Source organism: Megalops cyprinoides, chromosome 14 (genome assembly GCF_013368585.1).
Source record: "Megalops cyprinoides isolate fMegCyp1 chromosome 14, fMegCyp1.pri, whole genome shotgun sequence".
NCBI classification, from domain to species: Eukaryota; Metazoa; Chordata; class Actinopteri; order Elopiformes; family Megalopidae; genus Megalops; species Megalops cyprinoides.
The window spans coordinates 33,968,931-33,996,703 of NC_050596.1; the positions used below are offsets into that span (position 1 = coordinate 33,968,931).

Here is a 27,773-nt window from a genome sequence, read left to right on the forward strand (position 1 = left end):
GTACTTAACCCAGAATTGCCTCAGTAAATATTCAGCTGTATAAATGAGTAACATGTAAGAAATTGTAACCTGTGGAAATTGCTCTGGACAAGAATCATGTAATAAATTAATGTAGAATTCCACAGGATAGTTGCAGGGTGTTGGTGTCTCAGTCTGACTGCTGTGGAGACACTGTGAAATATTTGCATCCTGAAGTGATTCTCTGAGGTGCCGTCAATTGAAAGAGTAAACCAACTATTAATACACAATGAGTTGGCAGACACCCACTGCTAACACTGGCGTTTCCAGGTGATGTTTGTCACTGCATGGAAGCCCTTGGCAGACACAGAGGAGGTCAGGTGTGCTGCCTCCGGTGTCCAGCACCGCTCTCTCTCACCTGGTACCGGCACCCCAGCCCGGCGCCTCCACCTCACCTTGCTACATGCACCATTGGAATACTTTCTTTGCCACATTGCTCCACTGCCCAGCTCCACGTTACGAGTTTCAGGTTATGTCACAAGTTCAGGTGCAGCGCTGATTACAGCTGTTCCATGAGGTGAATGATCACTTCAAAGGTGCACCTGTTAGGTGGTACAGGTAGGACAGGGCACAAGGCTCATTCCACATTGCTGAGTACTTGAATTGCCCAAGACACCTGAAGATACTGGGGGTCTTTAGGAAGAGGTGCTTTCCTGCGATGCTGAAGCCCAGCCAAAGGGTGATGTTTCTCACACACCTTTTTGTCTCCCCACACTCTGAGCACAGCAGTCTGAATTATTGTCACAGCTGAAGTCTGGAACAGTTAAAGTGAGTGAATATTACATATTCTGTCTTCAATTGTGACAGGTAAAATTGTGTGACAGGTTAAAAAACTGTGACAAAAAAACTATGACAGATAAAAGTAAAAAAAGCCTGCTTTCAATGTCAAATCAAATGATTTAGTGTGGGGATACCGCATTCCTTTAGTGGAGTCAAAGTCCAGACAAAGTATTTCCAAAGTATTAGATTCCACCTATCGTCTCTCAAACGTTATGCTTTTAGCCACCCAAACTACTCCTATAAGCACTGTCATCTTGGATACAGAGAGAATGTTTGATAGGATGATCTGCTCATTTTAACAGTTGTGCTACAACAGGATTTGCCAAAAGCCTGCCATCCATACTGTTAAAACTGTCACATGCACCTACATAAGGCTGCTGTCTTTGTTTTAGAGCTCACAGTTTCCATCAAAAAGCAAGTATCTATGCAGACAACCTGCTCTTCAGTTTTCAACCAGATACCTCACCAAACGCTTAAAATTATTCAGTACTGTGGACTCTGGACTTTGAATGAACTGGGGCCGATCTGAAGTCCTTAATTTTAATTTAAAGACCATTTGTCTGCAGTCTTCAGAGAGCTCTCAGAGAGGCACAGGAATATGGAATCCGTTTAGCTACAAATGTTAGCGGTTTCAGGTCCTTTGCTAGGGATTATAATAGAGAAAAAAAGAAAAATGCATAGTTTACAACAAAGTGATCAGCACCACAAAGGCCCTTTGCCAGACTGTGATTTATATATTTAACTGTGTCCATGGAAGGCTAGCGATGGAGTATTCTTTGAAGAGTCTGATGGAGGATGGGAACAGGTATCTGAAGTGCTTCCAGCTGTTTCGAGAACGCTCCTCAGAACAGCAGTGCATGCAAAACTTCATCCGTGGGATTCTCTCTGACATACTCGGCAGGTAACTAAGAAACTCTCCACAATCACCAGCTCTATCATAAGCAAAACTGAAGATTTGATGTTTTCATGTATTATAGAATTCATATTATGTTCTCCTACTTATCGTATGTGCCTGTGTTATGATCCTGTTAAGCATATGAGCATCATTGTTATGTTTTATTTAGAAGGCAAAAACATTTTACTTTAACTTTTACTTAAACTATGACCCATAGGTTTATTATCTCTGTCATTTTACTTAGAGGGAATACACAGGCAAAATGAGCATGTCATAGAAATATATACTCAGCATATAGACACAGCGTCAAGTTCTGTTTACACGATACACAGTACGGTTCTTGAACAGTAACAGAGTTGTAGAATATTGATTTGGAACTTTACCAAAATCAACAGTGAGCCCATACTTCAAAATGCTGCTGGAAGTAGTCAGTTTCTCAAATGACTTTTTTTGTTTTTGTAAAAACATTGTTGGGTCTCAGCTCTCTTTCCCTTGTGCAGGATGTATGGACACATTTTTTCTCAATGAGGTTATTTTAGAAAATTGCATCTGCTCTGCATTGATTATAAAACGATGCAAACGACAGACTTTAGGCTCTAGGCTTAAAACCTCTAGATGGCCAGAGCATCGCAGTTTATGCAGGTCATAGCCTGCAAACATACAGGAAGGACATCCTGTGGAAAAAAGGCTAAATCACCAAAGCTATGCAATTGTCAATCATTTTTATGGCAAACATATTTTTGCAAGTGTTTCTACTGACTTACAGAGAATAAGCATAATGTGAGTAACATGCAGGGGCTATTTGATAGAGAGTGCAGTGTAATTGCATTTCTGACCTTCTTCACATTGAAGTTCACGTCACATCTGTGACGAATTATTATATATGCAAAGGTTCTTGATTCACGGCTTTGATGGGGTAGATCCAGTCATCAGTTAAAGTAATAGTTCTATATTCTTCCATTAAAGCCTAATTAAGAGGAGTGCTCACTGCCCTTTGCCGCTGTTGTATTCTCTGCAGCATTGGAAATGGAAACGGCAGTCTGAACGTGATGGGGGTGGGGAGCGGCGCAGGTAGGACAGCCTGACTCTCTGTATCAATGCAGCAGAATTGATCAGTTTGTGGGGAGCCGATCCTGAACTCATATGAACCTCGTGACTAAGTCTGAGTCAGGTTACGCAGCTCGGACAGGAGTTAACATGTAATACAATGCTCTGTTTGTGCATTCCAGAAACGGTATGGATACAGTCAGTGGAAATTGACCCAGTTTATTTTAAATAAATGCTCAGACACACTGAATGTGACTTTTGTGGAAGCACTGTAATCATTATCTACCAGCCATAACCAATCTGTTGCCGATGAGAACTTGCCACGTGGGACACATGGTTTAGTTATCAGTTACCATGCAGTGTGTGACATTGTGAATGAAGTTACTAAATTACAGACTTGCTGACGACTGAAGCACATTCAAGCCACCTGGATCATTGGTTTTGTTTTGCTCTTCACTGAAATTAGAACGTCACTGAAAGTCACTGAAATTAGAAAAGAAAAACACATAAGAATGTTTAAAAGCGCATGCTGGCAGTGCAGTGATGTCCGTGCGGCTGTCCCTCCAGGGGATCTCGACGTGGAGATGTTCTCCCAGCTCCGCCTCAAACACCCGGGCGTGTCCGTGCACAGCGAGGTGGTGGAGCCCAGCAGCGAGATGCTGGAGAACTACAAGGGTACAGAGACCTCTGCTCCAATCACACGCCTTCTCACTGCAGACTGAGTAACCTCTGCTCCAATCACACGCTGTCTTGCTGTGTGCTGAGAGACCTTTGCTCCAATTACTTGCCTTCTTACTGCTCTCTATTCCTGAGCTGCCTGAACTACAAATCACTGCAAATGATCCAGTCTATACGCACGTGTCTGTATGACCCCAGATTAGTTGTTTTAGTGTTTTCACATATGATTCGAGAATATACTGTATCTATGTACAGTCCTACAGTACAGTAGGACTTATACACTGAGAACCACAAAAGAATGGTCCTGGCTGTATTGTATATATAATATGTTGGATTTGGATCAGTCTGTATTCATAGTGATTGTAATTTGCACTCATATTTTGCTGATTTATTTGTGTAGCTCAAAGGCTAAAATTGAGACCGTAAATTCTAGCATGCAGCCATGGACAGTCAAATGGCATTGTTCTGTTGGTGGCCTTTTTGTTCTGTTGGTGGCCTTTTTAGACCAAGTCTCATGTCACCACAGGTGAACAGGTTCATTAGGGAAGAGAGCCCACTAATACACACAAAATAAGAAGCACTTCAAATGGGCATTTGCATGTAATGATAGTTACTTTAGTCATTTCTGTTAAGAAATGGACACAGAAGGTACTAAAAGTTGTTAGTAAAGTGTGTGTGTTGCGTGCGCATTACTCTGTGCAGATTTGGTGTCAAAGACCCCAGGTCTGGAGTTTGTAAACTTCAGCTGGAATAAGATGACTGCCTCGGAGTTTGAAAAGCACTGGAGAGAGAAGAAGCTAACCAAAAAGATGGACTTCATTCACATGATCCAGGTTGTGCTTTTCTTCCTCTATGGTACCATGCGTCCCACTGTCTTCTCTGATCTGTTAATGATTCAGAGGAAAAAATCACAAAAGCTGTAGGACAAAAATGTCCTCAATGTATGATTGGGTGCTGTATGCTTGTCCAGAAATATCTGGAGCGCTATTTAATGCAATACACATGCGATGAAATGAACAGAACCTAATAAAAAGCAATTGGAGTCATGCCACTCAGGGGGCTGCTGAGGGAACCTGTTATCTTGTTGGTAAATCCCTTCATTGTCTTTACACAGCCATTACCTCTTATGCACAGAGTGTTGTGAGTGATCACACAAAAGCTTATTTAAATTCAGAACTATCCCAGTCCAAATATGAGAATTAATTCCAGCCATTTTGCTAATTATTCCCTCTTCTTCATAGTCAGCTTCCCCCTGTTTTTTATTCTCAATATTGTCATAACATAGCAGTATAAATGTGAAGAGGTAAAGTCATCTTCACTAACAAGTCATGGCTTGTTAGCTTTTAGCTCTCCTCCTCAGTGCAGTGCCGTAGCTGAAGACTGCTGAATTTTGATCTTTAATATTAATGTGTGGTTCTGGCCGCTGTGCATGACCTGCAGATGCTGTATTACATAAACGATCCCGGTGCCTCCATTTCATTTTTCCGGAGTCTCCTCAACAAGAACGGGAAGCTTCTCATCATCTTAGTGTCTGGTAATGCCCCATTTTGGGTTATTTACATGGATGAATGGGCTATGAATTTGCCAATGGCTATGACTGTGAGAGTGAGTGAGTGAGTGAGTGGGTGAGTGAGTGGGTGAGTGAGTGAGTGAGTGAGTGAGTGAGTGAGTGAGTGAGTGAGTGAGTGAGTGAGTGAATGTGGGTGTGTGGGTGTGTGGGTGTGTGTGGGTGTGTGTGGGTGTGTGTGTGGGTGTGTCTGCACCCTTTTTCCCATGAGAGAATGATGTGTTTGTTTGTTTCTCTCCACAGCACAGAGCGGATGGGGAAAGTTGTGGAATTATAAGATGCAGATGTGTCACACTGACATCAGCCAGTGTGTGACAATAGGAGACATCAAGTGCTACCTTGACTCCATGGGCATCAAAAACACCAGCTACGAGCTGCACTCGCAAATGGACATCACCGAGTGCTTCACAGAAGGGGACGAGAAGGGCGAGCTCCTGCTCGACTTCCTGAGCGAAGTCTTAGACTTTAGCAAAAACGCACCCCCTGATCTGAGATCAGGCCTTCTGGAGATCCTGCGTCACCCAGACTGCAGTACAGAAGTGGACGGAAGGGTCATATTTAACAACAATTTGGGAGTTTTAGTCCTAGACCCTTAACGCACACTCAGGTTTTGTCATGAGCTAGCAAACCCCAGGGATAGTACACGGTTGGGTGTACCAGGCATTGTAGGAGCCACCATGGGCTCAGCATGACCTACTAAACTCTCCACAGCCTCCTGCCCACTCAGCAGTTATTGACTTTTTTAAAAAAAGAATCTTAAGGGTCTGTTCATACTTTTAGAATATTCCATGAATACATTACCTATTTCTTCACTGTGTATTTTATTCCAAAGTTAATTAAACTGATAATTAAAGATTATTAAAGTAAGATTTCCACTTTAGTCATTTATAGGCTTCATCTTGTTTCCATGTTGCTCAGGTCAAGAAGTGAGAAAACTCTTACAAACTAAGTAAAACATGTAAACTAGGAAACCCAGAGACAACTGTGGACAACTGACTTTGCAGCTTGAGTTACTAAAGATTAAGGAATAAGTGGATATTTTCTGGAATAGGACTGCCTCAAGTGTGTCTGAAGCATTGAATCAAATGTTTCCAATGCAGCTGATGTGAATTACTGAACAGTGCAAGTAATAAAATGAATGCAATATCATTAAGCTCAGTAACTGTATTATTCTTCATCTGACAAATGTCCAGATCAGTGCTGCTTTCATGACTATTTCATTTGTATAGGAGGTCATTGCGTGTCCACATTCTGCTAACGTGTGTGCATGTATGTACATCTGCAACAACATAAAGGCAGTTTCTCATTTCAATTCAGTCATTCAGACAAAGGACACAGAGCATAAAGCATGTTGTAAATGCATCTTGGTTTTCAGATATGGAGATTCATTGCATGACTCACAGCCTGCCTTTGAAGGCTGAGTTTAAGAGGGGTACACAACACACTATACATGAAAACCCCTAGACTTCTCCTCCTCCAGGGCTCTCCCCTAAGCAGCACAGTCACTCCTGCTGTGGAGTGGACCCCCACTCCTCTCTGCTGAAGTGGGGGAGCAGGGGGGGGGCAGCGGGAGCTGGGCTGCTTTGGTCCCTGTGCTTTGTGGCCTTGGAGGCTTTGATCCTGAGGGGTGAGATTGTCATGTGGGGTCGATGTCAGGGGTGTGCGACATTTATTTTGTCCAGTAATCTGGATGGGTTTGGTTGCTGGGCTGTGCTGTGGGTGTTTTGCCTTTCTGATGGTTTGTTTTGTTGTGTTCAGACAGGCACTCCCGATGATTACCCACTTAAAGGGAAGATCGCAGACAGCTGCAGGTAATCAGTTGAATGATGTTGAGGTGCTGTGGGTTGGCCCAGCCAGTAACGGGCATGGGGGGAAATGGGGAGAATAAAAGGGCCCACCTGAGGTGCAGTGAGAGAACGCTTCCGGAAGAAACAAGCCACCAGCGAGGGCTGACCAGACTGCCCGCTGGCTGCCGACAAAACCCTGCACAGAGAGATCAGGGATTTCTGGCTACCCCATTTGTCTGTAGGCTGTGCTGGCTAACAGCGGCGGAGTGTGGCTATCGAGACTGTTGCTGTGCGGCTGCAGGGAGGGAGAGACCGATGAGGAGGAGCTGAGGGACCGGGTGGCCAACGAGTCCGTACAGCGCTCCCAAACCCAGCTGCAGGAACGGTGATCCCCGTCATTCTTGTATGGATGTTGATGTCGTGGCACTGTAGCCCATGCACCCCGGTTTGTTGCCGACTGCCACGGGGTTGAGGCGACCTGTCCTGCTTCCTGGTGGCTGATGTCAGGGGAGCGACCTCAACACGCAGTCCCCGCAGCAGCTCGTCAAAATAAAAGTCCGGACAGACTCGTGTCATCCCAAGTGGAGAGTCACTAGGCAGCCCTGGTTGGACTGAAACTTTTTTTTTCTTTTTTTGGTTGGGAGGGAGGGACCCCGACCGAACTGACATTTTTGTCTCTTATTATCTTTATCTTTTAGCAGTTATTTATCATACTTCTCTTGGGTTGTCTTGGCCATATGCATGGCCACCCTTAGATTGGTGGTAGCCTATGGAGGGTGAAACGACTGAAGTGGCTCTCGGTTAGTACAGGGTTGTCTTGCTTGTTTGAATCACACAAGGTGGTTGTACTGTGCTGTATAAGGGGGAATACATGGTTCTTGTGAATAAATGCATGATTTGACCTAACCTTGGAGTGCTCTTTGATCCGGTGTGGTGTGAGGGGGTGCTGTTTTATAGACCTTGGTTGGACCAGAGCGACTGAATGGCCATTGCCCCCTTCTGGCTACTCTCATCTGAGTGGTGTAGATGAAATTATAATAAAGATCTATTTTAGCGAACTCTGTGTCTGGTTTGATGTGTGTCCTGGGATTTCTGAGTGGTAGTGGTTGGTGACACGCCCCTTCTCAGTGGTTATGCAAAGGCATGAGCTCCAGGCACGTGTGTTGGTATGTGAAGGGGGGTTGATAATCAGCTCTCCTTCCAGATACAATGCAGTCTGAAGCAGTTTAAAAATCACAAGCCCAAAAAGCAGTAAACATTGATCATACTTGTGTCCCTAGCTGGTGGTGCATGGAGTTTTTGGTGGTTTGTTTTTTAATGTCCAGCGGTCATGTCTCCTGTCACTGCAGATTTAAAATGATAGGTTTCCCTGTTCACTTCCAGGTCAGTTCCAGCAGATGCAGTTTCCTTCCCGACTACAACTAATCATGAGAAGAAGCATAAACATGAATCCAGCTCTCTAGTGCATGTGATTTTGAATGAGATGGCCGAAGGAAAGAAAAAAATGCATTTGGTAAATAGAAAGCTCTTTGTTCATATTAATAAAGTGAAACTAAGCTCCATTTCCATGCTTTTAACAAGCACAGTAATGCTGTGCAATGGTAAAAAAAAAAGGTCTCAACCAACCGCATGGTGCTTTTTTCATGTTACAGTGGAATTCACAAGTGCTTCAAGGTTACGACAGTCAGTCGACCATGAATTGGCTCAGTCAAATGCCTTTTAGATATTTCAATTATAATCACAACATTTATTCTTAGAGCAAGGTATGAATACTTTGTATTAATTATAATGAATGTGGTCATTTAACACAAAGAGTGGCAGTTACTAAGAAGAGAATGTGCTGATACGCTGTGACTTCTTATCTATAGTGCTTAATCATTTTTTGACTGCATTTTTCCAGTGATGAGCCCTCAGAAACAGAGCTTTAGTTAAACATTACTGAAAAGAAATGGTTTGAAAAGATGAACTCACATTAAAATTAATCCCACGTCACCATTCTTCCAACGGTCAAACTCTGTCTTCATTCATTCTGAGCCCTGGGTCTGAGGCTCGGAGAGTGTCCCCTGCGTGGTGTGACGTATCTCTCGGGTCATCGGCTTGCATTGTCCGAATCAGAGGTATGTTTGTGTATCTCGGAACCTTTGAGCACCGTGGCGGCGAGGGGCCACTGCTGATAAGGTGCAGGAGTTTCTTCAGGGGTCGTCACCCCTGCTATCTCCCCTGCACACGTGAGCCCCCTCCAGCGTGCTCGGGTCACTAGCCCCTCAGTTGCGAAAACGGCAGTCTGCTCTGGGTCCAATCTCCCCGGGATGCGATATGAACAGCTCCATTTCATGATAACCTCCCGCTTTCAGCTGTGCTCAGAGGCACAGAGTCCTCCTCCTTATGCAATGTGACAGCTGCCATAGAACTTCAGGGAGGACAGCGCTGCAGACCTTATGACCACTGTCTCCGGCTCTCCCAATACTGTCTGTATTGCCAGTTTGTTAAATCTCTGAGGATTATTTCCCATTTCTTACATTTTCAACCCTGTCAATAACAGAGCTCATTGATCAATTTCATCTGAACAGGTTAATTGTTTATTTGTTAGTTGTAATTGTCAATATGTGTAATTTACTCAGAGACAACCAGCTATTGGTTAATGAGCCACACCTGCCTAATTACAGGTGAGCGAATTGAGGCTCCTTTTTTCAGCTCACTGTGAGCTCAGGCTGGTTCCTTTTATTTGTTGGTTTTTAAAATATGTTCTTGGGTTTTTGAACATTTGCTCTTTCTGTTAATGTTTTTGAGAGGTGTTGGCTAGCTTCTCCACAGAGCTCTATACCAGCAGAGCTTTAGCACTTGGAAATGTTTAAAGCTTTTTCATCAAAGTTGAATGTAAGTGCAAAGCACTTAAGACAAGAGAACTTTTGCTTCAAGACAGGCAGTTGTCATGGTTTGCTGGCTACAGGAATGGGGATGTATTCATTTTTTTTGTTACATTCATAGAAAATGGCAAATTCTTACAAGAGAATTACAGTATTTTTTAAAGTTTTTCAAGTTTTCCAAAGTGTTTTGTGGATTTTTATGTCCTGAAAAAAATATCCTAGGCAGGCCTAAAAGAATAGTGAGAACAAAGACTAATAAATTAAACATATTTTAGCTCATGACAAGTTTGAGGAAGGCAAAACTACTCCCTGAGATTATTATGATCCAGGTGCCCCTGTTTTAATTGTGTTTCTGTAATTTACTGAGAATGTGTTATTAAAAAGCAAGCATAATTTTTGAATTAAAAGTGCTGGATTTTTGTCATGATTTGCCTAGTTTCAGCATCCAACATGATAAAGGTCACGAATATTGGTCGTCCCTCCCCTGACCACTGCAACCTCTCTCTAGGTGATTACTTGGCCATGGACCATGGCCTCTCACCAAATCACACTTCATAGATACATAGGTTAACCTTATTAACCTTAACCTTAACCTAGATATATACATTAACTAACCATCTTGCTAAATCAAGTCAAAATGAATGCTGTTTAAGGTAACTGACATGCTCTGGGCAGCCTGCTTCATGCAATTTTATTTGTGTGCAATTTACAACTAATTGTCCTACAAACACTGTATTACCCTAAATATAAGGGAGTTGTGAGGCCAGTTAAAGTTAATTGAAATATAAGTTCATAAGGATGTATATTGCTCCCTGCCTTTTGTGAAGTAGCTATACAATTGCAATTTGAAGTAAACAAGCAAAATAATCCAAAACCCTGTTCTGGTTCCACAGCAAGCAAAAACTTTACAATAGAGAGGGAAATGTAGATTTTCATTTTGGCAGAATGTGTTCTTGTGGGTATCCTGGAAGCACAAACGCTGACAAACTGCTAACACCTTAAAAGGTGAGTAAGTCTTACTCTGATCCCATTGGCTGCTAAGGCTGTGAGTGTGAGCAGGCAAAAGTCCAGAAAGGAAATTCCAACGAGCGGCAAAGCCCTTAGCACTGTCAGGATGTAGGCCAAGCCTTCCAGCAGGTCACGCAGAGTGGTTTGATTTCTGAAGTGGTGCTGTGTAGCTATACTGCTCCACTGTACTTCACATGCACTTACCACAGGGCAGGTGGCTGAGGATTCAAACATTCTGTGATTTTTTTTACTGGGAGGTATGCATATATGTATCATATATACAGTACATACAGCATACTGTATACAGACTCAGTAATATAAACAGACAGTGCACAATGTCTTCCTGAATAATGGCAAACATCCCTTCTAAATGTACTCTTTAAAGATTTATAGAACCTGTTTGGTGACATTCTCCAGAGGGAAGTAAAAGTGAGACAACTCTTCCCTGATTCTTCCCTGATCTCCCTAAAGCTGGTGGTGTTATCCTTCCTTGTTTTCCTGTTCTTGATTTAGGTGGATAGCTGATGTCATCCTCGCCCTGCACGCTGCTCAGATGACATCAGAGGAGTAGCATCTATCCTCCAATGAGCGCCCGCTCTGCTGCAGCGCGCTGCACTAGTGCAGAGGCTGTTGTGGTGAGACGAGCCTGGTCTGAGAGAGCTGGCCATTCCTAAACAGGGAGGAAGAGATGCTGCTGTTTCCTGCTGTGTTGTGCAGGAGTTCATATTTACAGGCAGAAAATACAGAAAGGGCCCTGAGCAGCCCTGAGGAGCTAAGTGAGATTGTTTATCACCCTGGACTTCGGCAGCTCCCTCCTTGCTGAGCTCCCTGCCTGTGTGATCAGACCCCTGCAGATCAGACCCCTCATCCACAATGCTTCTGCTCAGCTGGTCCTCATCCTCCCAGATTCGATCTGCCTCCGCTGGTTCCCTCCTTATCTTCAGTCCATCAGCTGACCCCGCACGGCAGCCGAACCCCTGCAGTGTTACCGTAGAGTACATCAGAGTTAGAGTTTTACTGCAGGTTAGGCTGTTCTGTATGTTGTATCCCTGCTATAGGTTATTTTGCATCGTGCATAATTTATTTCTCAAAACAATCATTTAACAAACAATTAACCAATCAAATTTTATTTGTTATGGCACATTTTACAGTCAAGATTGCCACAATGTGTTGTACATGGTACATTTTCCAGAGGAAATTTTTTAAAAAAAAAGCAGAAAACCCAGGCCAGCTGTGGGAGGAAAGAAGCGGGAACATTATTCCCTGTCCCCAGGAAAAGGCAGTCAGGACTCCTGGAAAATAATAATGTAAAAGATAACATTGAAAGAACACGTAAGGCATCAGTTCATATGAACAGTTCATCAGAATGTTTCCTTTCCACAGGCAGTGAGGTGAGATGGAAATGTTGGCCTCAGGCAGGTTATGAGTGTGGACCCTCCTTCTGAGAGGAAGACGCAGCAGTGGTCCAGGCATGTAAGTGCTAGTCACCTCAGCACTGTGGCGGGGGTTCCGGGGTAGGGTTCCAGGGAGGTCCACTGGGTCCTGTATGTACAGACTTTCATGCCACTTGATTAGGTACACTTTGCCCTCACTCTTTGTAATTCGCTCTCAATAAGCATCTCAGACAGCATCTGCTTAAACAGCTCTGACTGATTCATAGATATTTACTGCTGAATTCCTCTCCCTCTCTGGACAGCCACCCCATGCAGCAATTCACACCCTGTTTGGCCTCATGGTTTTGATGTGTTTCCTTTTCTTCTATAATGCAATGTTTCTCAGTCCTGTTCCTGGAGGACCCCTGTCCTGCATATCTTCTATCTATCTTTGCTGCTTGATTAAATCAGGTGTGCTCAGCTCATCAAAAGTGCCGTTCAGATCAGGTAGGCAGAGCAGGGAAAGATGGAAAACATGCAGAGGAGGGGGCCCCAGGAGCAGGATGGAGAAAAGCTGTTCTAATGCATCAGCACTCAGCATTCCTCTCTGACCTGAGATTTCTGCTGCTTTAGCAGTTCATTCATCATCCACACATCGTTTCTCCATCATCATGCATCATGCATCATTCTCCATCATCGAACCGATCGAACGGCCAGCCGGGCTGAATGAATCGCACATCCTATCAGAACTATCCATGCTGTTGCCTCACTGCTTTAAGGCTACAGAGCCATACCTGTGGTAACACTGCCAGGCCAGTGGGAGCTAAGGCTCTTTTACTAAACAGTAGTTTTAATAATAGTAATGACCCCAGCAGCTAAATAGGAAGTAACCACTGTGAATGGAGCTCTCTTTTCCTTCAGCAATAACTGTAAGAGATGCTTCTCTCATTGAGGTAGCAGGTGGGTCCATCACTTTTCCAAAGCTGCTGAATAAGATAACCACACTCTGGCTCTTGGGAGTTGTAGAGCTTAAAGCGTTTGTATTAACCAATGAATCTGATGTAGCCTGATGGTCAGCCATTGCTGGGGCTCCTGAGTGGGTCAGTGGTTAAGGTGCTCACCTTGAGTGTAAGCTGAGTTCCACAGCCCATGTTCAATCCCAGCTGTGCAATGATCAGGTGCCCACACCATCGCAACATACTGGCTTTATTCTGCTGGGGATGGGGGTTGGCCAGCATCCCTTGCCTTACCATTCACACTGTGATGCATCAGGCACCTGCGAGCTGCTCAGCTGACATCAGTGGAGTAGCACTTACCCTACACTGGCTGTGTTACTTGCATGTAAATGTATCAGAGGATTGCATTTATGGCATCCTTTAAACTTCATGCCAACACAGCATTGTGAGTTCAATAGGCTCTTTCAGTGAATGCACAGCATGCTCTGCAGGAAGTCATATTGTCCACATGTTAAGTGTGTATGTAAAAGTAAGTGTGGGGGCGTGCGTATGTGAGAACGTATAAGTGTATACGTGCGTGTATAAGTGTGTGTGTGCGTGTATAAATGTGTGTGCATGTATAAGTGTTTCAATGAGGCAGACAGCCCAGATAAACCACATGGCTGTTTTATGAAACTGGGCGAAATGCTCTGCGATTATTTCATGTGCTTTTGCAAGTGAAATTGCATTAGCCCTGAAAGTATCAATTTTCACTCCCTCACGTCAAGCAGACCAGATCATTACAAGCTGAACTGATGAACCGTCACTATCAGTTAATTGTTGCAGCTTTGTTGCAGACACACACTTTCTGGACCTGGATGAAAGGGCCAGTTTCAGCGCATTTCTGCAGAGGAACCATCCAGTGAGCAAAGCTGAGAGTTTTTACACAGCTCATTGGCTCCACCTTGTGGTCATATGCAGTGGACACATGGAAATTACCTCGGAGCACGAGAGAGGGTGATGGGATGAAATGCTCATATAAATTCTGATTTATTTTACTGACTTAAAGGACAAATAAGATCCCTGTTTGTAAGAACATCCTAAGTGTCCAAGCACTTTGTACAAACAGCACTCTAAACAAACCAATTGTGGAGAAACTCTGGGAAATTACCTGTGTCCTGCTGTTTTTACTTATCCTGTCAGGCAGATTTCATAATCATGCAGTTGTTCACAAATCGCTGTGATCAAATGAACATCCACAGCAAAGCAAACACATAACGTTGTCTATAGCTGAAGACTGCTTTCAGATGTGCTTCCATGAGCCATTATACAATCAAAATCCACTCATGTTCAGCTGGCTGTCTCAGCTCTTGTGAGGGGGACTGCCAGTATCTGCAGCTGTAATGATCATAATACATCACAGATTCTGTGTAATCTGTGATGGCACATGCAGAATTCATGCACTTTCATTTACGCCATGTCAATTTCAAGCTTTAAGAGTTAAGCAATTTCATGCAAGTAATTTTTTCTGGTTTGATTTGTGATTCTTTCATGTTTAAATCCTATGAATAATATTTATCATTTCATACCACTGATGTATTTTATGTGGAGCTTCCTTGTCTAGCGGGTGAATGTCCTGGACTGCCACAGTGTTATGAGCTGGAGTGCAGGTGTGTTTCCATGGTGGATCTGCTGCCCCGCTGCTGCTCCGTGCTTGAGAAAGGCGTTCAGTGTGAGAGGCTTCAGCAGATTTACTCCAGTGGGCTGCGTGCCGTACACACCTTCGTTACGATCTGCAGGACAGAGACAGTAAATGAGCCCGCGACTGCAGTCTGTCAGGAGATATGCAGTGATGTGTCAGGAAATGTACAGACATTATGAGTCATGATAGAATCAGCTGTCACAATGCAAATGTATCCATTCTGTGGGCATCCTGTGAGTGAGAGGCGGCGTTGAGGACCATGCATAAGCCTCCCAGTGCTGCTTCTTTCTTTCTGAGGGGTCCTTCAATGGACAAGACCAGCCTGAGGGGACAAAGTGTTGTGGGAAAATATAAAAAATTATGATCTTCAAATTAGTGTACTTATAAAAGACTTTTTTTTTGGCCATGGAATATAAAGGATATCTTCTGTTTATACAGAGATGTACTCACATCGGTCAAGCTTGTGGATAAATAGCAATGAGCAATATTTTGTATTATAGGAAGACAATACACATGATTTTACTCATAAGAGTTGAGTTACTTCTCATAAATGCAGATTTGTACTGTAAGTTCATTGATCACTAAAATTCATGTAAGAATGGGTTAGTATTGTAAAAATAACACTTGCATTTCTTAGGGGAGAATGCTGATGGAGCCCAGGTGTTTTTTTAGGGCTAGCTGCCATGCTGTTACGCATTGTGTGTCACATGACTTTGTAGACTTGCTCTGCAGTGTCATTTGCTCGTGGATACTATCGATTTCCAAATGCTCACCTGCAATACCTCTCCAACCACCAGGGGGCAGCAGGAAACACAGTAGGCTGCAGTGCAGTAAAGACTACTGTCATCCGCTGATGAAAAATACTTGCAGGTATTTATAAATAATGTTTCAGATACTCAGGTACAGAGATACAAAAATGTTGTGATGAAAAGTGAAAACCAGGCTGCATGCACATGCTATGTGTTGTTTTATGAATGGCTTGTGCACGTCCAAAGAGAAGCAGTTACTGCCCTTGGAAAAAGCTCATTTCCATTGGCAGGTATTCTGCTGTGAGCCTGTTCTATCTGGAGTGTCTGTCCACAGCACTCCCTGAGTTGAAGGGTGAAGGGAAGGGTGTCGTTGTTTCAGGAGCTGTTAGCGTAAATTAGCTGTTGCTAAACCTTAACACAGGCAAAGTCAGAGCAGGAGAGCCTACCACTTATTGCCAGTTTTTCTTTACTGAATCTGACTGTGTATTTAATTATTAACACCTAAATCAACATGCCAAATATGTTTACAGACTGGACTTTGTATACACCTGATTAGACTTTATAGACCTGGCATATTCCATTATTAAAGGTGTGTCAAAGGTACTGTTCCAGCATGCTAAATTACGACAATTATTGCAGGAAACTTGTATAATGAATTTACAAAATCTCAGCAGAAAAATGAGTTCACTGACCCTCAGACAGATCAACAGAGCTCATCCTGATGAAATCCTATTTCACTGCAGTGTCTGAAATCAGACATGCAAATACACATAATTCCATGATTTCAGCTAACTAGTGCAGTTTATTGTTAAACAGTTTAATACTAAGCCATAGAGTTATGGATACATTAGCACTTCAATAGCACTATAGTGCTGGTATTTGTGCAAGTCATATACTGAAGAAAAAGTACCTCATTTATGATAGCCCAGACACATAACAATGATAAAAAAACTGTTTATTCAGGTATCCTGTGAGAACTGTGTAGACCTGTTTTTCCAGTAAACTCACTACAACAGCTGTGACATCCAGACAATGTCTCCAAAATGTTGTGTTTGTTTGGTTCCATTTTGGCTATCTGAGGTTGTGACCCGGTTTCGACCAGAAAGCGACGAAACGTGCCGCTGGGAGGAGGTCTGCTGAGTCATGTCTGCAGTCTGAACCTTACGTCCTGAGACTGTGTGTGTGTGAGTCTAGCAGAAAACAGCACAGAATTGCACCAAGAGCAATCAATACAACAGAGCAGAGAGTCAGTCCGACAGACTGCGGTCAGGTGCTGTCTGCATAATCATACACAGCACATGCTGATCAATCAGCAATCAGATTTACCTATTTATAGTATAGTATAACTATATGAATATATCCGCTAAACGCATGTAATGTAATGTATCATTGTATACACACACACACACACACACACATATATAAAACATACAATGATACATTACATTACATGCATTCAGCAGACAATCTTTTGCAGAGCAACTTCCAGCACAATAGAACAGAAGTGCATCCATTCAACTTGTGCGTGAGTGTGAGCATAACACCATTCAAGCCCTACCATAAGTTTACTACCACGCATCACAGTCGCTCTGTCACAGAATCCACAATACATCTCAGTACTACGCGCAAAATAAACAGCAAGTAATACAAGTAGCAGGTGTTAGGGGCAGAGGTTGAAATGGAACCAAGATGCAGTCTGAAGAGATGAGTCTTCAGTCTGCGTCAGAAGATGGCCAGTGATTCCGCTGTCCCAAGTTCATACCACCACTGAGCGACCAGTACAAGCAGGGATTGTGGTTGCAGAGTGTAGTGATCTTGATGGTACACAGGGTTTGAAGTTGAAATGAGGGGGCTGTCCCACATTTAATATTTTGTAACATAGGTACTTACATGCAGATTGGGAGATGAGCAATAAAAGCTTTTAGGCTGAAATCCTTGGATCTGCTGTCTGGATTTCAGAAGAACCTGTGTTTACTGAAGTATCCTGAGAGGTGACCCTCCAGAGATGCAGTCTGGTTGGGATGGTGTGGTATGAATGATCTGGTCACCTTTAAACACTCTGTATGGAAGGACTGAAGGCAAAATCCAGATGCATTCTAAAACACTTTTTAGATGAGATATCGGTTTGACATTGTAAATGTTTGATTACCTGAGGTTCTCAATACACCCTGTGTTTTCAGAGTGAAAAAAATGTTCAGGTTTAGGTCATTCAATGCAGTGGACCACACAGGACTGTGTGTTATTGTTGTGTTATTAGCAGTAAGGTTTCAGGCAGAGAGGAGAGGTTGGAGAGCTGTGAGCGGGTCCTGAGGCAGCAGCAGGAGCTGAAGCGGCTTGCAGTGGCTGGTTAGTGAGGGAGAGAGGGAGCAGGCAAGGCCTGCCAGCACGGACACCAGCCCCACTCTGGAGTGGCACAGCAGCCAAAATCAACAGGGGAGAACTGGGGGAGGGCTGAATACGCTTTCACACACGCTGTGTCAGAAATTAACTGTTTCTTTCACATGAAAACAAGAAACACATCTGTCTGCTGACCATTTCAAAGTTTCTTAAGCTTCAGTGCTAATGTAAATATTGCTATTCACACATTTGCCAGTAGATTCTAGGACACACTTTGCATTGAGCGTTAAATCTGAGAGACACCCACAGCCTTTCTGGGAGCTGCATTTGTTTGCCATGGCTAAATGTCCCTGTAAGAGTAGATTAAGGATGCATGAAGACATTTCATTATCCCTATTGATATACCTCTTTCAAAAGAATGCTTGGAATCTGTTACTTTTGACTAAACTACTGTATAACAACAGCATAATGACTTAATGACATGACAATATGACAATAACAACATAATGAAATCTCAGTTAAGTTCTAATCTGAGTTGTAAGGAGAGAACTCTTTCTTTGCCTTACACTGTAAAGATCAGATCTGAAGCTAACATGCTACAGGATCACATGATAGATCACAGGAATCCAGTGGATCTAATGACTACTACTGAGGATCTGGAAATGGGGAGCATGTTAAAGAAGCTGTCTGGGAGTTTTGAAGGTAGAGACTGTAGCTTTGCAATGTCAATAGCTCTGTTTGCTTCATGATGCAGTAATTGCAGCACGAAATACATATTTTGGTATGAAAACTGATATGTGTGTATTTTTTCCTGAGAGTCCCCCACTCCCCAGCAAGAGCAGCAGCTGCCAGGCTGGTGAGTGCACTTTGAGGACACGCCCAGTTGCAGGGCTTATATAACTGCAGAATCAGTCCCACCCACCGTACTGAGACACACAGCTGAGGACACTGCCACTTCTACAGTCTGACAACAAGGTGATTTTTCACAGTCAATTCAAACTGCTCTTTTGCGCTGAGTGCACTGTGTCAGTCCAAGCTGAATGAGGCAGGAATGGTGTTTAAAACACTGCAGGTCTGGATGGTGAAGGAGATGAGAGATCGCTCTTTGATCCACGGGTCTCTCTTGTTTCCGCAGAGATTTCGACATGGCCTCCACCCCAGCGCTTCCGACTGGCTACCAGGGCCGGTACGTGCAGGGCTTTCAGATGTACCTGCAGCGCTCCCAGGAGCACCAGGTGATCCAGGCCTTCATGGACAGGGTTCTCCCTGTGGAATTTGCCAGGTAACAGAGACCAGCAGCACTGCAATGCCAGTGTCTGTGCAACAGTGTCTCCAGCTGCCTGTCAGAGTTTGCTAAGTTGCACATCCCAGGTTTACCTGTGCGCTATTGTGTGGCAGAATGTGGCAGAGTGTGGCAGAGTGTGGCAGAGTGTTGCAGAGTGTGGCAGAGTGTGGCAGAATGTGGCAGAGTATTGCAGAGTGTTGCAGAGTGTGGCAGAATGTGGCAGAGTATTGCAGAATGTGGCAGAGTGTTGCAGAGTATTGCAGAGTGTTGCAGAGTGTGGCAGAATGTGGCAGAGTATTGCAGAGTGTTGCAGAGTGTGGCAGAATGTGGCAGAGTGTGGCAGAGTGTGGCAGAGTGTGGCAGAGTGTGGCAGAATGTGGCAGAATGTGGCAGTGTGGCAGTGTGGCAGAGTGTGGCAGAGTGTGACAGAGTATTGCAGAGTGTTGCAGAGTGTTGCAGAGTGTTGCAGAGTGTTGCAGAGTGTGGCAGAATGTGGCAGAGTGTGGCAGAGTGTGGCAGAGTGTGGCAGAGTGTTGCAGAGTGTGGCAGAGTGTGGCAGAATGTGGCAGAGTGTGGCAGAATGTGGCAGAATGTGGCAGAATGTGGCAGAGTGTTGCAGAGTGTGGCAGTGTGGCAGAGTGTGGCAGAGTGTTGCAGAGTATTGCAGAGTGTGGCAGTGTGGCAGAGTGTGGCAGAGTGTTGCAGAGTGTGGCAGAATGTGGCAGAGTGTGGCAGAGTGTTGCAGAGTATTGCAGAGTGTTGCAGAGTGTGGCAGAATGTGGCAGAGTGTTGCAGAGTGTTGCAGAGTGTGGCAGAGTGTTGCAGAGTGTTGCAGAGTGTGGCAGAGTGTGGCAGAATGTGGCAGAATGTGGCAGAGTGTGGCAGAATGTGGCAGAGTGTGGCAGAGTGTTGCAGAGTATTGCAGAGTGTTGCAGAGTGTGGCAGAATGTGGCAGAGTGTTGCAGAGTGTTGCAGAGTGTGGCAGAGTGTTGCAGAGTGTTGCAGAGTGTGGCAGAGTGTGGCAGAGTGTGGCAGAGTGTGACAGAGTGTGGCAGAGTGTGGCAGAATGTGGCAGAATGTGGCAGAATGTGGCAGAATGTGGCAGAGTGTGGCAGAGTGTGACAGAGTATTGCAGAGTATTGCAGAGTGTGGCAGAGTGTGACAGAGTATTGCAGAGTGTGGCAGAGTGTGGCAGAATGTGGCAGAATGTGGCAGAATGTGGCAGAATGTGGCAGAGTGTGACAGAGTGTGGCAGAGTGTGGCAGAGTGTTGCAGAGTGTTGCAGAGTGTGGCAGAATGTGGCAGAGTGTGGCAGAGTGTTGCAGAGTGTGGCAGAATGTGGCAGAATGTGGCAGAGTGTGACAGAGTATTGCAGAATGTGGCAGAATGTGGCAGAATGTGGCAGAATGTGGCAGAATGTGGCAGAGTGTTGCAGAGTGTGGCAGAGTGTTGCAGAGTGTGGCAGAGTGTGGCAGAGTGTGGCAGAATGTGGCAGAATGTGGCAGAATGTGGCAGAATGTGGCAGAATGTGGCAGAGTGTGGCAGAGTGTGACAGAGTATTGCAGAGTGTTGCAGAGTGTGGCAGAATGTGGCAGAATGTGGCAGAATGTGGCAGAATGTGGCAGAGTGTGGCAGAATGTGGCAGAGTGTGGCAGAGTGTGGCAGAGTGTGGCAGAATGTGGCAGAATGTGGCAGAGTGTGGCAGAATGTGGCAGAGTGTGGCAGAGTGTGGCAGAGTATTGCAGAGTGTTGCAGAGTGTGGCAGAATGTGGCAGAGTGTGGCAGTGTGACAGAGTATTGCAGAGTGTTGCAGAGTGTGGCAGAATGTGGCAGAATGTGGCAGAGTGTGACAGAGTATTGCAGAATGTGGCAGAGTGTGGCAGAGTGTGACAGAGTATTGCAGAGTGTGGCAGAGTGTGGCAGAGTGTTGCAGAGTGTGGCAGAGTGTGGCAGAGTGTGGCAGAATGTGGCAGAGTGTGGCAGAGTGTGACAGAGTATTGCAGAATGTGGCAGAGTGTGGCAGAGTGTGACAGAGTATTGCAGAGTGTGGCAGAGTGTGGCAGAGTGTTGCAGAGTGTTGCAGAGTGTGGCAGAATGTGGCAGAATGTGGCAGAATGTGGCAGAGTGTTGCAGAGTGTGGCAGAGTGTGGCAGAATGTGGCAGAGTGTGGCAGAGTGTGACAGAGTATTGCAGAATGTGGCAGAGTGTGGCAGAGTGTGACAGAGTATTGCAGAGTGTGGCAGAGTGTGGCAGAATGTGGCAGAATGTGGCAGAATGTGGCAGAATGTGGCAGAGTGTGGCAGAGTGTGGCAGAATGTGGCAGAGTGTGGCAGAGTGTGGCAGAGTGTGGCAGAGTGTGACAGAGTATTGCAGAATGTGGCAGAGTGTGGCAGAGTGTGACAGAGTATTGCAGAGTGTGGCAGAGTGTGGCAGAGTGTGACAGAGTATTGCAGAGTGTGGCAGAGTGTGGCAGAGTGTGACAGCGTATTGCAGAGTGTTGCAGAGTGTTGCAGAGTGTTGCAGAGTGTGGCAGAGCGTGGCAGAGTGTGGCAGAGTGTGACAGCGTATTGCAGAGTGTTGCAGAGTGTTGCAGAGTGTTGCAGAGTGTTGCAGAGTGTGGCAGAGCGTGACAGTGTGTGCCTTTAGTAAGTTCTGGCTTTGGTTCCTAATTCTGCATGCAAGGCTAACACAGAGTACAGCCTGAATAGCACTGTTCTGTAGGAAGTGAATGAACAGGAAAGGACTGAATGGAGCTGTTCTGCAGCCATTGAGGAGGCATTTTGTGTTTGCAACTGTGAATGAACTTCCCAAACAACAGGAAAACTCTTAGGCATCCCGTGATTTGCTTAAAGAATTATATATTTTAAAAATGGTTTGGTCAAAGCAAACTTGATTTGTTTTTTTGTGTAGAATCGGAGAGGGGAAGAAGATTCTTGATGTTCTTGGTGTTGGAAGCGGAGGAGGTAAATGAATTTATTTCACCCCATACTTCGTAACTTATTTCCATAAACTTCCCGTGGAAAGACAAACATGTTTCACACTGTGTGACCTATGCACAAGGATGATATCATAAGCTACTGCCGCCATCTAGTGGTCATTTTCCACAGTTTGTCTATTTTATCGTTGCCTTCAAACGTGGGATATGTTGGTTTGTATCACTTCTCTTCATTATGTGAGACTCTGCCACACATGCAGGGCTAACAATCGGTCTGTGACTGTGGACAGCTAGTGTCCAGCGTACCACCTCTCAGCTGAGAGAAAGTCTCTTTTTTTAGGTGAAATGGATGCCTATCTGCTCTCCATACTGCAGTCTAAACTCCCAGGAATCCCCATAACTGCTGATATAGTGGAGCCCAGCACTGAGCTGACTGACAGTTTTAAAGGTAACAGAAAAGCAGCTGCATAGAGACATGCTGTGATTCACAACCAGAAGGGTATGGGTTCATAACCCAGTTAGGGGTCTGCTCCTTTACCTCAGAGCAATGTGAATTGCATTAGTAAATACCCAACTCTGTAGTGCGTGGTCCTTACAAAAATCTAGTTGTCCTGTATAAATGTCTACTAAACAAATGAAAAAATGAAATTTGCATCTCTCCTGCTCCTAGAAAAACTGACATTTTCTCACAGATCTATTCTGTAAATGCATTAGCTGCAGTGTAGGGTTGAGTTATCTCATCAATTCCACAGCTTTGGTGGCAAAGACCCCCAGCCTTCAGAAGGTGCCCTTCACCTGGCATGTAAAGATGTGTGCAGAGTACGAGAGCATGGTCAAGGAAAAGAAGGAAGCCAAGAGGTTTGACTTCATGCACATGATTCAGGTAATAAATGACTTCTCTTAAACTACATTTTCTTTAACCAAAAATAATGAACTTCAGAATGCTAATATGGTGCAAACATTAATATTGAAAACTGTATGTAATTAATTTCACTGATTAAAAGTTTATCAAATATGTTGAGAATAATGACTCCTCTGATGCTCAGACCTTGAAAAAAGTTGCAAACCTATTTCCACAAATTCAGAGGAAACTTAGACGATTTAAACTTTTCTGAGGTCAATGATCTCTGGCACCTGTGGGGGTTTTCAGAGGTCAGGTCAGTGGCTTCGCATCATAAATGCCCTTGGCATGAGGTCTAAAGTACCACAGCTCCTCTCTTCCTCCATGTCAGGTGTTACATATGACAGGTATATTACATGTGACCGTCTGGCATTGCAGCATAAAGTGTGGGTATCACACACTGTCCCTTTACCAGCCTGGGTCTGGCTGTAACTGATGTCACAGAGCAGCTGGGCTGTGAGGGACAGGATTTGGCAGCTGACTGTGATGCCCATGGGTGCGGCTGGCAGAGAGATCTGAGACCGCCTCCACCCCCAGTATTCCAGTCCTCTGTTAGGGCCGTGCGATGGCCCAGAACCAGGCCCCAAATAGGCCCTTGCCGATTGTAAAAGGGCTGGAGGGAACTCGTTTCAGATCACCCTCCCACACAGGAAGTGGCAGCATTGTTTTCATAGATGTTTGAGTATAATTGTGCAAAAAAATTTACACAAATCTGTCCAGACTGCATATAATTCTCTTATGCAGATTTTAAATTCTCATGCTCATTCAGAATGCATATTTTATGTCAATATCAAATCATAGCAGCATATAAATCAGATGAATTTCTGACTGGCTCTGATCAGCTCAATACTTTATTTAAAAATACAAGAAAAAAGAGCTCTTGCATCTTTCCTGCAGATGCTGTACTATGTCTCGGACTATTCTGCTGCCATTAAGTTCTTCCACAGCCTGCTGCGGGAGAACGGCCAGCTGCTGATCGTCCATGAAGCAGGTAATCGCCAGCTTTCTCTCCCATAACAGCACACGGAAATAACACTGTGCTACATTAAAACTGCCCCCAAGAATTATCCATACAGAACATGAACTCCTTTCACCAGGAGTGAAGCCATATATAAAGTTCATAACAGGAAGGATAGGTTTTGGACGACAGGCAGACCAGGGTAGATGAATGTACACTTTGTCCATTTTAAAGACTCAGTTTACTGACCTTTCAGAGCAGGTTAATCCTGCAGGTGACAGTCTCTCACAGAATTTGCAGGTGTTGGAGAGACCTGCTTTGCTGGCCTTGCTGAGTTGTGTCCCAGGGTTCTGACTGCTGTCAGCTTGAAACCCTGTAGCTGAAATCCCACCAGTGTGTGGATTAGACTGTCTGACTGCAGAGCGGCCAGTGTATTGAAGGCGAGAATGTTTCTAACCTGATGGATGATGCTGTGATATCGATGAGCTCCAGATGTATCGAAGGCGGGAATGTTTCTAACCTGATGGATGATGCAGTGATATCGATGAGCTCCAGGCAGAATGAAACCCGGTCTCTCTGTGCTGGTTACCATCTCCCCTCCCCACAGCATTTTACCTTTGCCTTTTTAACTCTGTAGTCTGGGTGCAGGGCCCTCCCCCAAGATGGCAGGAAGACCAAGAACACCTAATAAATATCCCATCATGCATCACTCAACCACACACAAGACAGTTTTTACAGACAGAAAAACATTGATTCACAAGCACTGCCACCACACTCAATAAACTTGCAAAAGTTGTTTTTCCTTGTACTTTATGTAGGTTCTCTTAGAACAGCCAGTATACTGTCAGGGTCATTTTTTATGTCTGATGCCGTAAATCCTGAAACAGTCAGAATCTTCATTATCTCAGTGTTTCGGGGCTCTGAAAGTTTCTGCTGTTTGCATTCAGCTAACAGTGGCTGGGAGAAGCTGTGGAAGACCTACAGGAAGGAGCTTTGCACAAAGACCATCTCCAGCTACCTGTCTGCAGGTGACATCAAGGCCCTGCTGCAGGGGATGGGTCTGCGGTTCGAGGAGCACAGCATCCCCAACACGCTGGACATCAGCGACTGCTTCCTGCCGGGCCACGAGGCCGGCGAGAAGCTGCTGGACTTCATGACCGAGCAGGACCACTTCCACCAGTCTCTCACGCCGGAGGTGAGGGCCGGCATTCTGAAGCTGCTGAAGCACAGCTGCAGCGTGGAGAGGGAGGGCCGGGTGCTGTTCGACTGCAGCCTCAGCGCCCTGCTGGTGCACGCCTGACAGAGGCAGAACCGCATGCAGCAATCTGTCTGCTCACCCAGACGGGATCAGGCAGGATCCCTGATTTCACACTCACCCAGATCCCTGATTTCACACTCACCCAGACGGGATCAGGCGGGATCCCTGATTTCACACTCACCCAGGCGGGATCACGCAGGATCCCTGAATTCAGTCGAATCAGCTGACTGTGACAGACACAGCCAGTGACACATCCTAAAGCACCTTCTCCTTCTGAAACTTTAGCTCCAGTTCCAGTCGCTAAATTACCTCAGTCCTACTTTTCCTCTTCTCTGACGGGGTACATAAGTCTCAGCTGATGTCCTTCTAATGGCATTTTAGATGTACTGATCTCCCCTCCTTCTCCTTCCTGCCAGAGATTTAACAGCTCCTCTGCCTCCTGGTTTGGCAGCAGAGTCTGTCTCCTGGCATTTGATTTGCTGTGGGAGATTTAAGGCCAGCATGACAAAAGACCTCATTTTTATTCATCCCATGGACACAAACAAGGTCCTTAAATACCTGAGAAAAATTGGAATTGACTTCCTCCCCCTGGTTCTTCTGTCAGGTCTGAAGCATTGGGTCGCCCTGCGTGACCCACTCCTCTAAATGTTTTCAGATTTGTTTCTACAGTAACTTTATCTTTAGTTGTATTACTCATATAACATTTACTTTGTATTTTTCCATCAACTATCACGTTTGGGATGCTTACAAGCAGAGAAATAATATAATAGTTTAAAATCAGCCTCATAAGATATTTCCAGATTGAGATGTACTTCAGTATTCTCACCACCGGGGGCAGTGCAAATGATCATGTAAAAGACATTGACTAACGTTTCCGATTCTCTTCTGCAGGTTACTCTGCCCTCTGCATCACAGGGCACTTCACTGTGCAACAACAAGAAAAGTCCTGCCAAAAGAAATAAAACAATATTGCAAAGATGTACTGCCATCCAGTTACATCCCCTCATCAGACATACATAACCTTAAACCACGTAAAACAGGTCCTACAGTGGTACTGCTGTGAGGGCACACTGTGTTCTTTCCCACTCATTTTGCTCATACTCACTGCTGTACCTCAGCATATTGCCTCCCAGGGTGGGATCACATGACCCAACCACTCTTCCAGCAGGTCTGCATTGATGCCACCTGCACCAGAGTGGATTACCCACAATTCTTTGCATCATCACTAGGTATTGTCACTATATTTCGCTCATCAGCCAGTCAGGTGGAGAGATTTGTTAATGAGGATAGCTGGTGCTGATGGAGACAGCAAAGAAGCAGCAGTGAATGTAAGAGCGGCTGTCCAGACGTGGTCCAGAGTAGCACCCTTCTTTCTGAACACCCCTTTCCTAAAAGCCCAAAATTCTAATATTTCTCAATATTTAGTATTTCGGCATTTATTCTACTTCACGTGTCTGCAAGTACAATTCTAAAAATGTTTTCAATTGAGTGCCTTCCAACCCTGCACCTGCCAGAGTAATGTTTGACCTGTTTTACAGTGTATTAGAGTGTGTCACAGTGTATCACAGTGTGTTACAGTGTATCACAGTGTGTCACAGTGCATTACAGTGTGTCACAGTGTATTACAGTGTGTTACAGTATTGCTTCTTCCCCTCATTAATCTGTTTGAGTGTCAGTGCCGGAGCACAGGCAGAAGCAGGTGGGAGTAATAAACACTGGTCAGTGCACCACCATGTGTGCAGCAGCCGCAGTGATGTGTGCGTATATGCGCCTGCTTCCTGCCTCACATGCGTTCTTTCTCCTGGTTATTTCCTGCACCTCGGATCCAGAGCACATGGTGTGTTCTTTCTCCTGGTTATTTCCTGCACTTCACATCCAGAGTACATAGTGTGTTCTTTCTCCTGGTTATTTCCTGCACTTCGGATCCAGAGCACATGGATCCATTACAGGTTCTACTGCAGCCTACAAAGGGGTTTTACTGTTACTGCTGTAGGTACGCTCACTGCACAACATGTCCGATCTTTCAATGTCAGAGTGTGACCCCTGCCTTTTGTCACACACAGCCCATATCTGAGTCTGCTCAGTCTGTAATTATGTGTAATGCACACCCTTTACTCTAATGAAAGTGTGCACAAATGGCACATCCAGTAATCTGGACTCCCCCTGACAGTTATAATCACAGCTGCTGCAGTTATGGACAGGAAGCTGCCGTGGAGAATAGCACAGCCTCACTGCTGCCCTAAAGCTGGGTAACAGCTGCACTGGGAGTGCGGAGAGAAAACCACACCCACCACAGTCACATGCTCCTCCCACCAAGGGAGAAAGCCACACCTACCACAGCAACATGCTCCTCCCATCAAGGGAGAAAACCACACCCACCACAGCCACATGCTCCTCTCACCAAGGAGAAAGCCACACCCACCACAGTCACATGCTCCTCCCACCAAGCACACATGTTTTCAATGAAAGAAACCTTAGGAAATTCTGAAACTGTCAATTTAATTTTTAAACACTTCATGTTTTTTTTCTAGAAAATCACACATTATGTTAGAAAGACACAGGTAGAAGGATGTAAACTAGACTAAACCTGACTAAACTAGATAAGAAAACGAGGGGACACCTGCCGTGTAGATGCACAATCTTACACATTTTCTCACGTTGACTCATTGTCTTTTCTGCATAGGGAAGTAACG

The 27,773-nt window shown here is 44.8% G+C and overlaps 2 protein-coding genes across 3 annotated transcripts; both read left to right on the forward strand.

Annotated features, from left to right (window-relative positions):
• The first annotated feature begins 1,562 nt into the window (after nt 1-1,562).
• Nucleotides 1,563-5,609, forward strand: LOC118789579 (histamine N-methyltransferase-like). Its single transcript, XM_036546062.1, has 6 exons — nt 1,563-1,699; nt 2,712-2,764; nt 3,308-3,415; nt 4,121-4,251; nt 4,859-4,952; nt 5,229-5,609. Exons 1-6 carry the CDS (start codon nt 1,563-1,565, stop codon nt 5,579-5,581), a joined length of 876 nt encoding a protein of 291 aa, XP_036401955.1. The 3' UTR covers nt 5,582-5,609.
• A 13,047-nt stretch (nt 5,610-18,656) lies between these two features.
• Nucleotides 18,657-26,674, forward strand: LOC118789397 (histamine N-methyltransferase-like). Of its 2 annotated transcripts, XM_036545801.1 has the most exons (8): nt 18,657-18,718; nt 18,879-19,025; nt 21,939-21,991; nt 22,304-22,411; nt 22,716-22,846; nt 23,762-23,855; nt 24,770-25,017; nt 25,972-26,674. In XM_036545801.1, exons 2-8 carry the CDS (start codon nt 18,889-18,891, stop codon nt 26,098-26,100), a joined length of 900 nt encoding a protein of 299 aa, XP_036401694.1. In that variant the 5' UTR covers nt 18,657-18,718; nt 18,879-18,888; the 3' UTR covers nt 26,101-26,674. The 2 variants fall into 2 exon arrangements, with proteins under 2 accessions (XP_036401694.1, XP_036401695.1); XM_036545802.1 differs by having other exon boundaries at nt 24,770-26,051.
• The last annotated feature ends 1,099 nt before the right edge of the window (nt 26,675-27,773 follow it).

What these genes read in the sequence shown, in the direction of transcription:
- LOC118789579 (XM_036546062.1), top strand. Translation starts at nt 1,563, where the DNA reads ATGGAGTATTCTTTGAAGAGTCTGATGGAGGATGGGAACAGGTATCTG. An exon ending in CTCTCTGACATACTCGGCAG is followed by an intron (nt 1,700 to 2,711) that starts GTAACTAAGAAA and finishes TATTCTCTGCAG; the next exon opens with CATTGGAAATGGAAACGGCA. An exon ending in GGGGGTGGGGAGCGGCGCAG is followed by an intron (nt 2,765 to 3,307) that starts GTAGGACAGCCT and finishes CTGTCCCTCCAG; the next exon opens with GGGATCTCGACGTGGAGATG.
- LOC118789397 (XM_036545801.1), top strand. Translation starts at nt 18,889, where the DNA reads ATGGCCTCCACCCCAGCGCTTCCGACTGGCTACCAGGGCCGGTACGTG. An exon ending in CTCCCTGTGGAATTTGCCAG is followed by an intron (nt 19,026 to 21,938) that starts GTAACAGAGACC and finishes TTTTTTGTGTAG; the next exon opens with AATCGGAGAGGGGAAGAAGA. An exon ending in ACTTCATGCACATGATTCAG is followed by an intron (nt 22,847 to 23,761) that starts GTAATAAATGAC and finishes TCTTTCCTGCAG; the next exon opens with ATGCTGTACTATGTCTCGGA.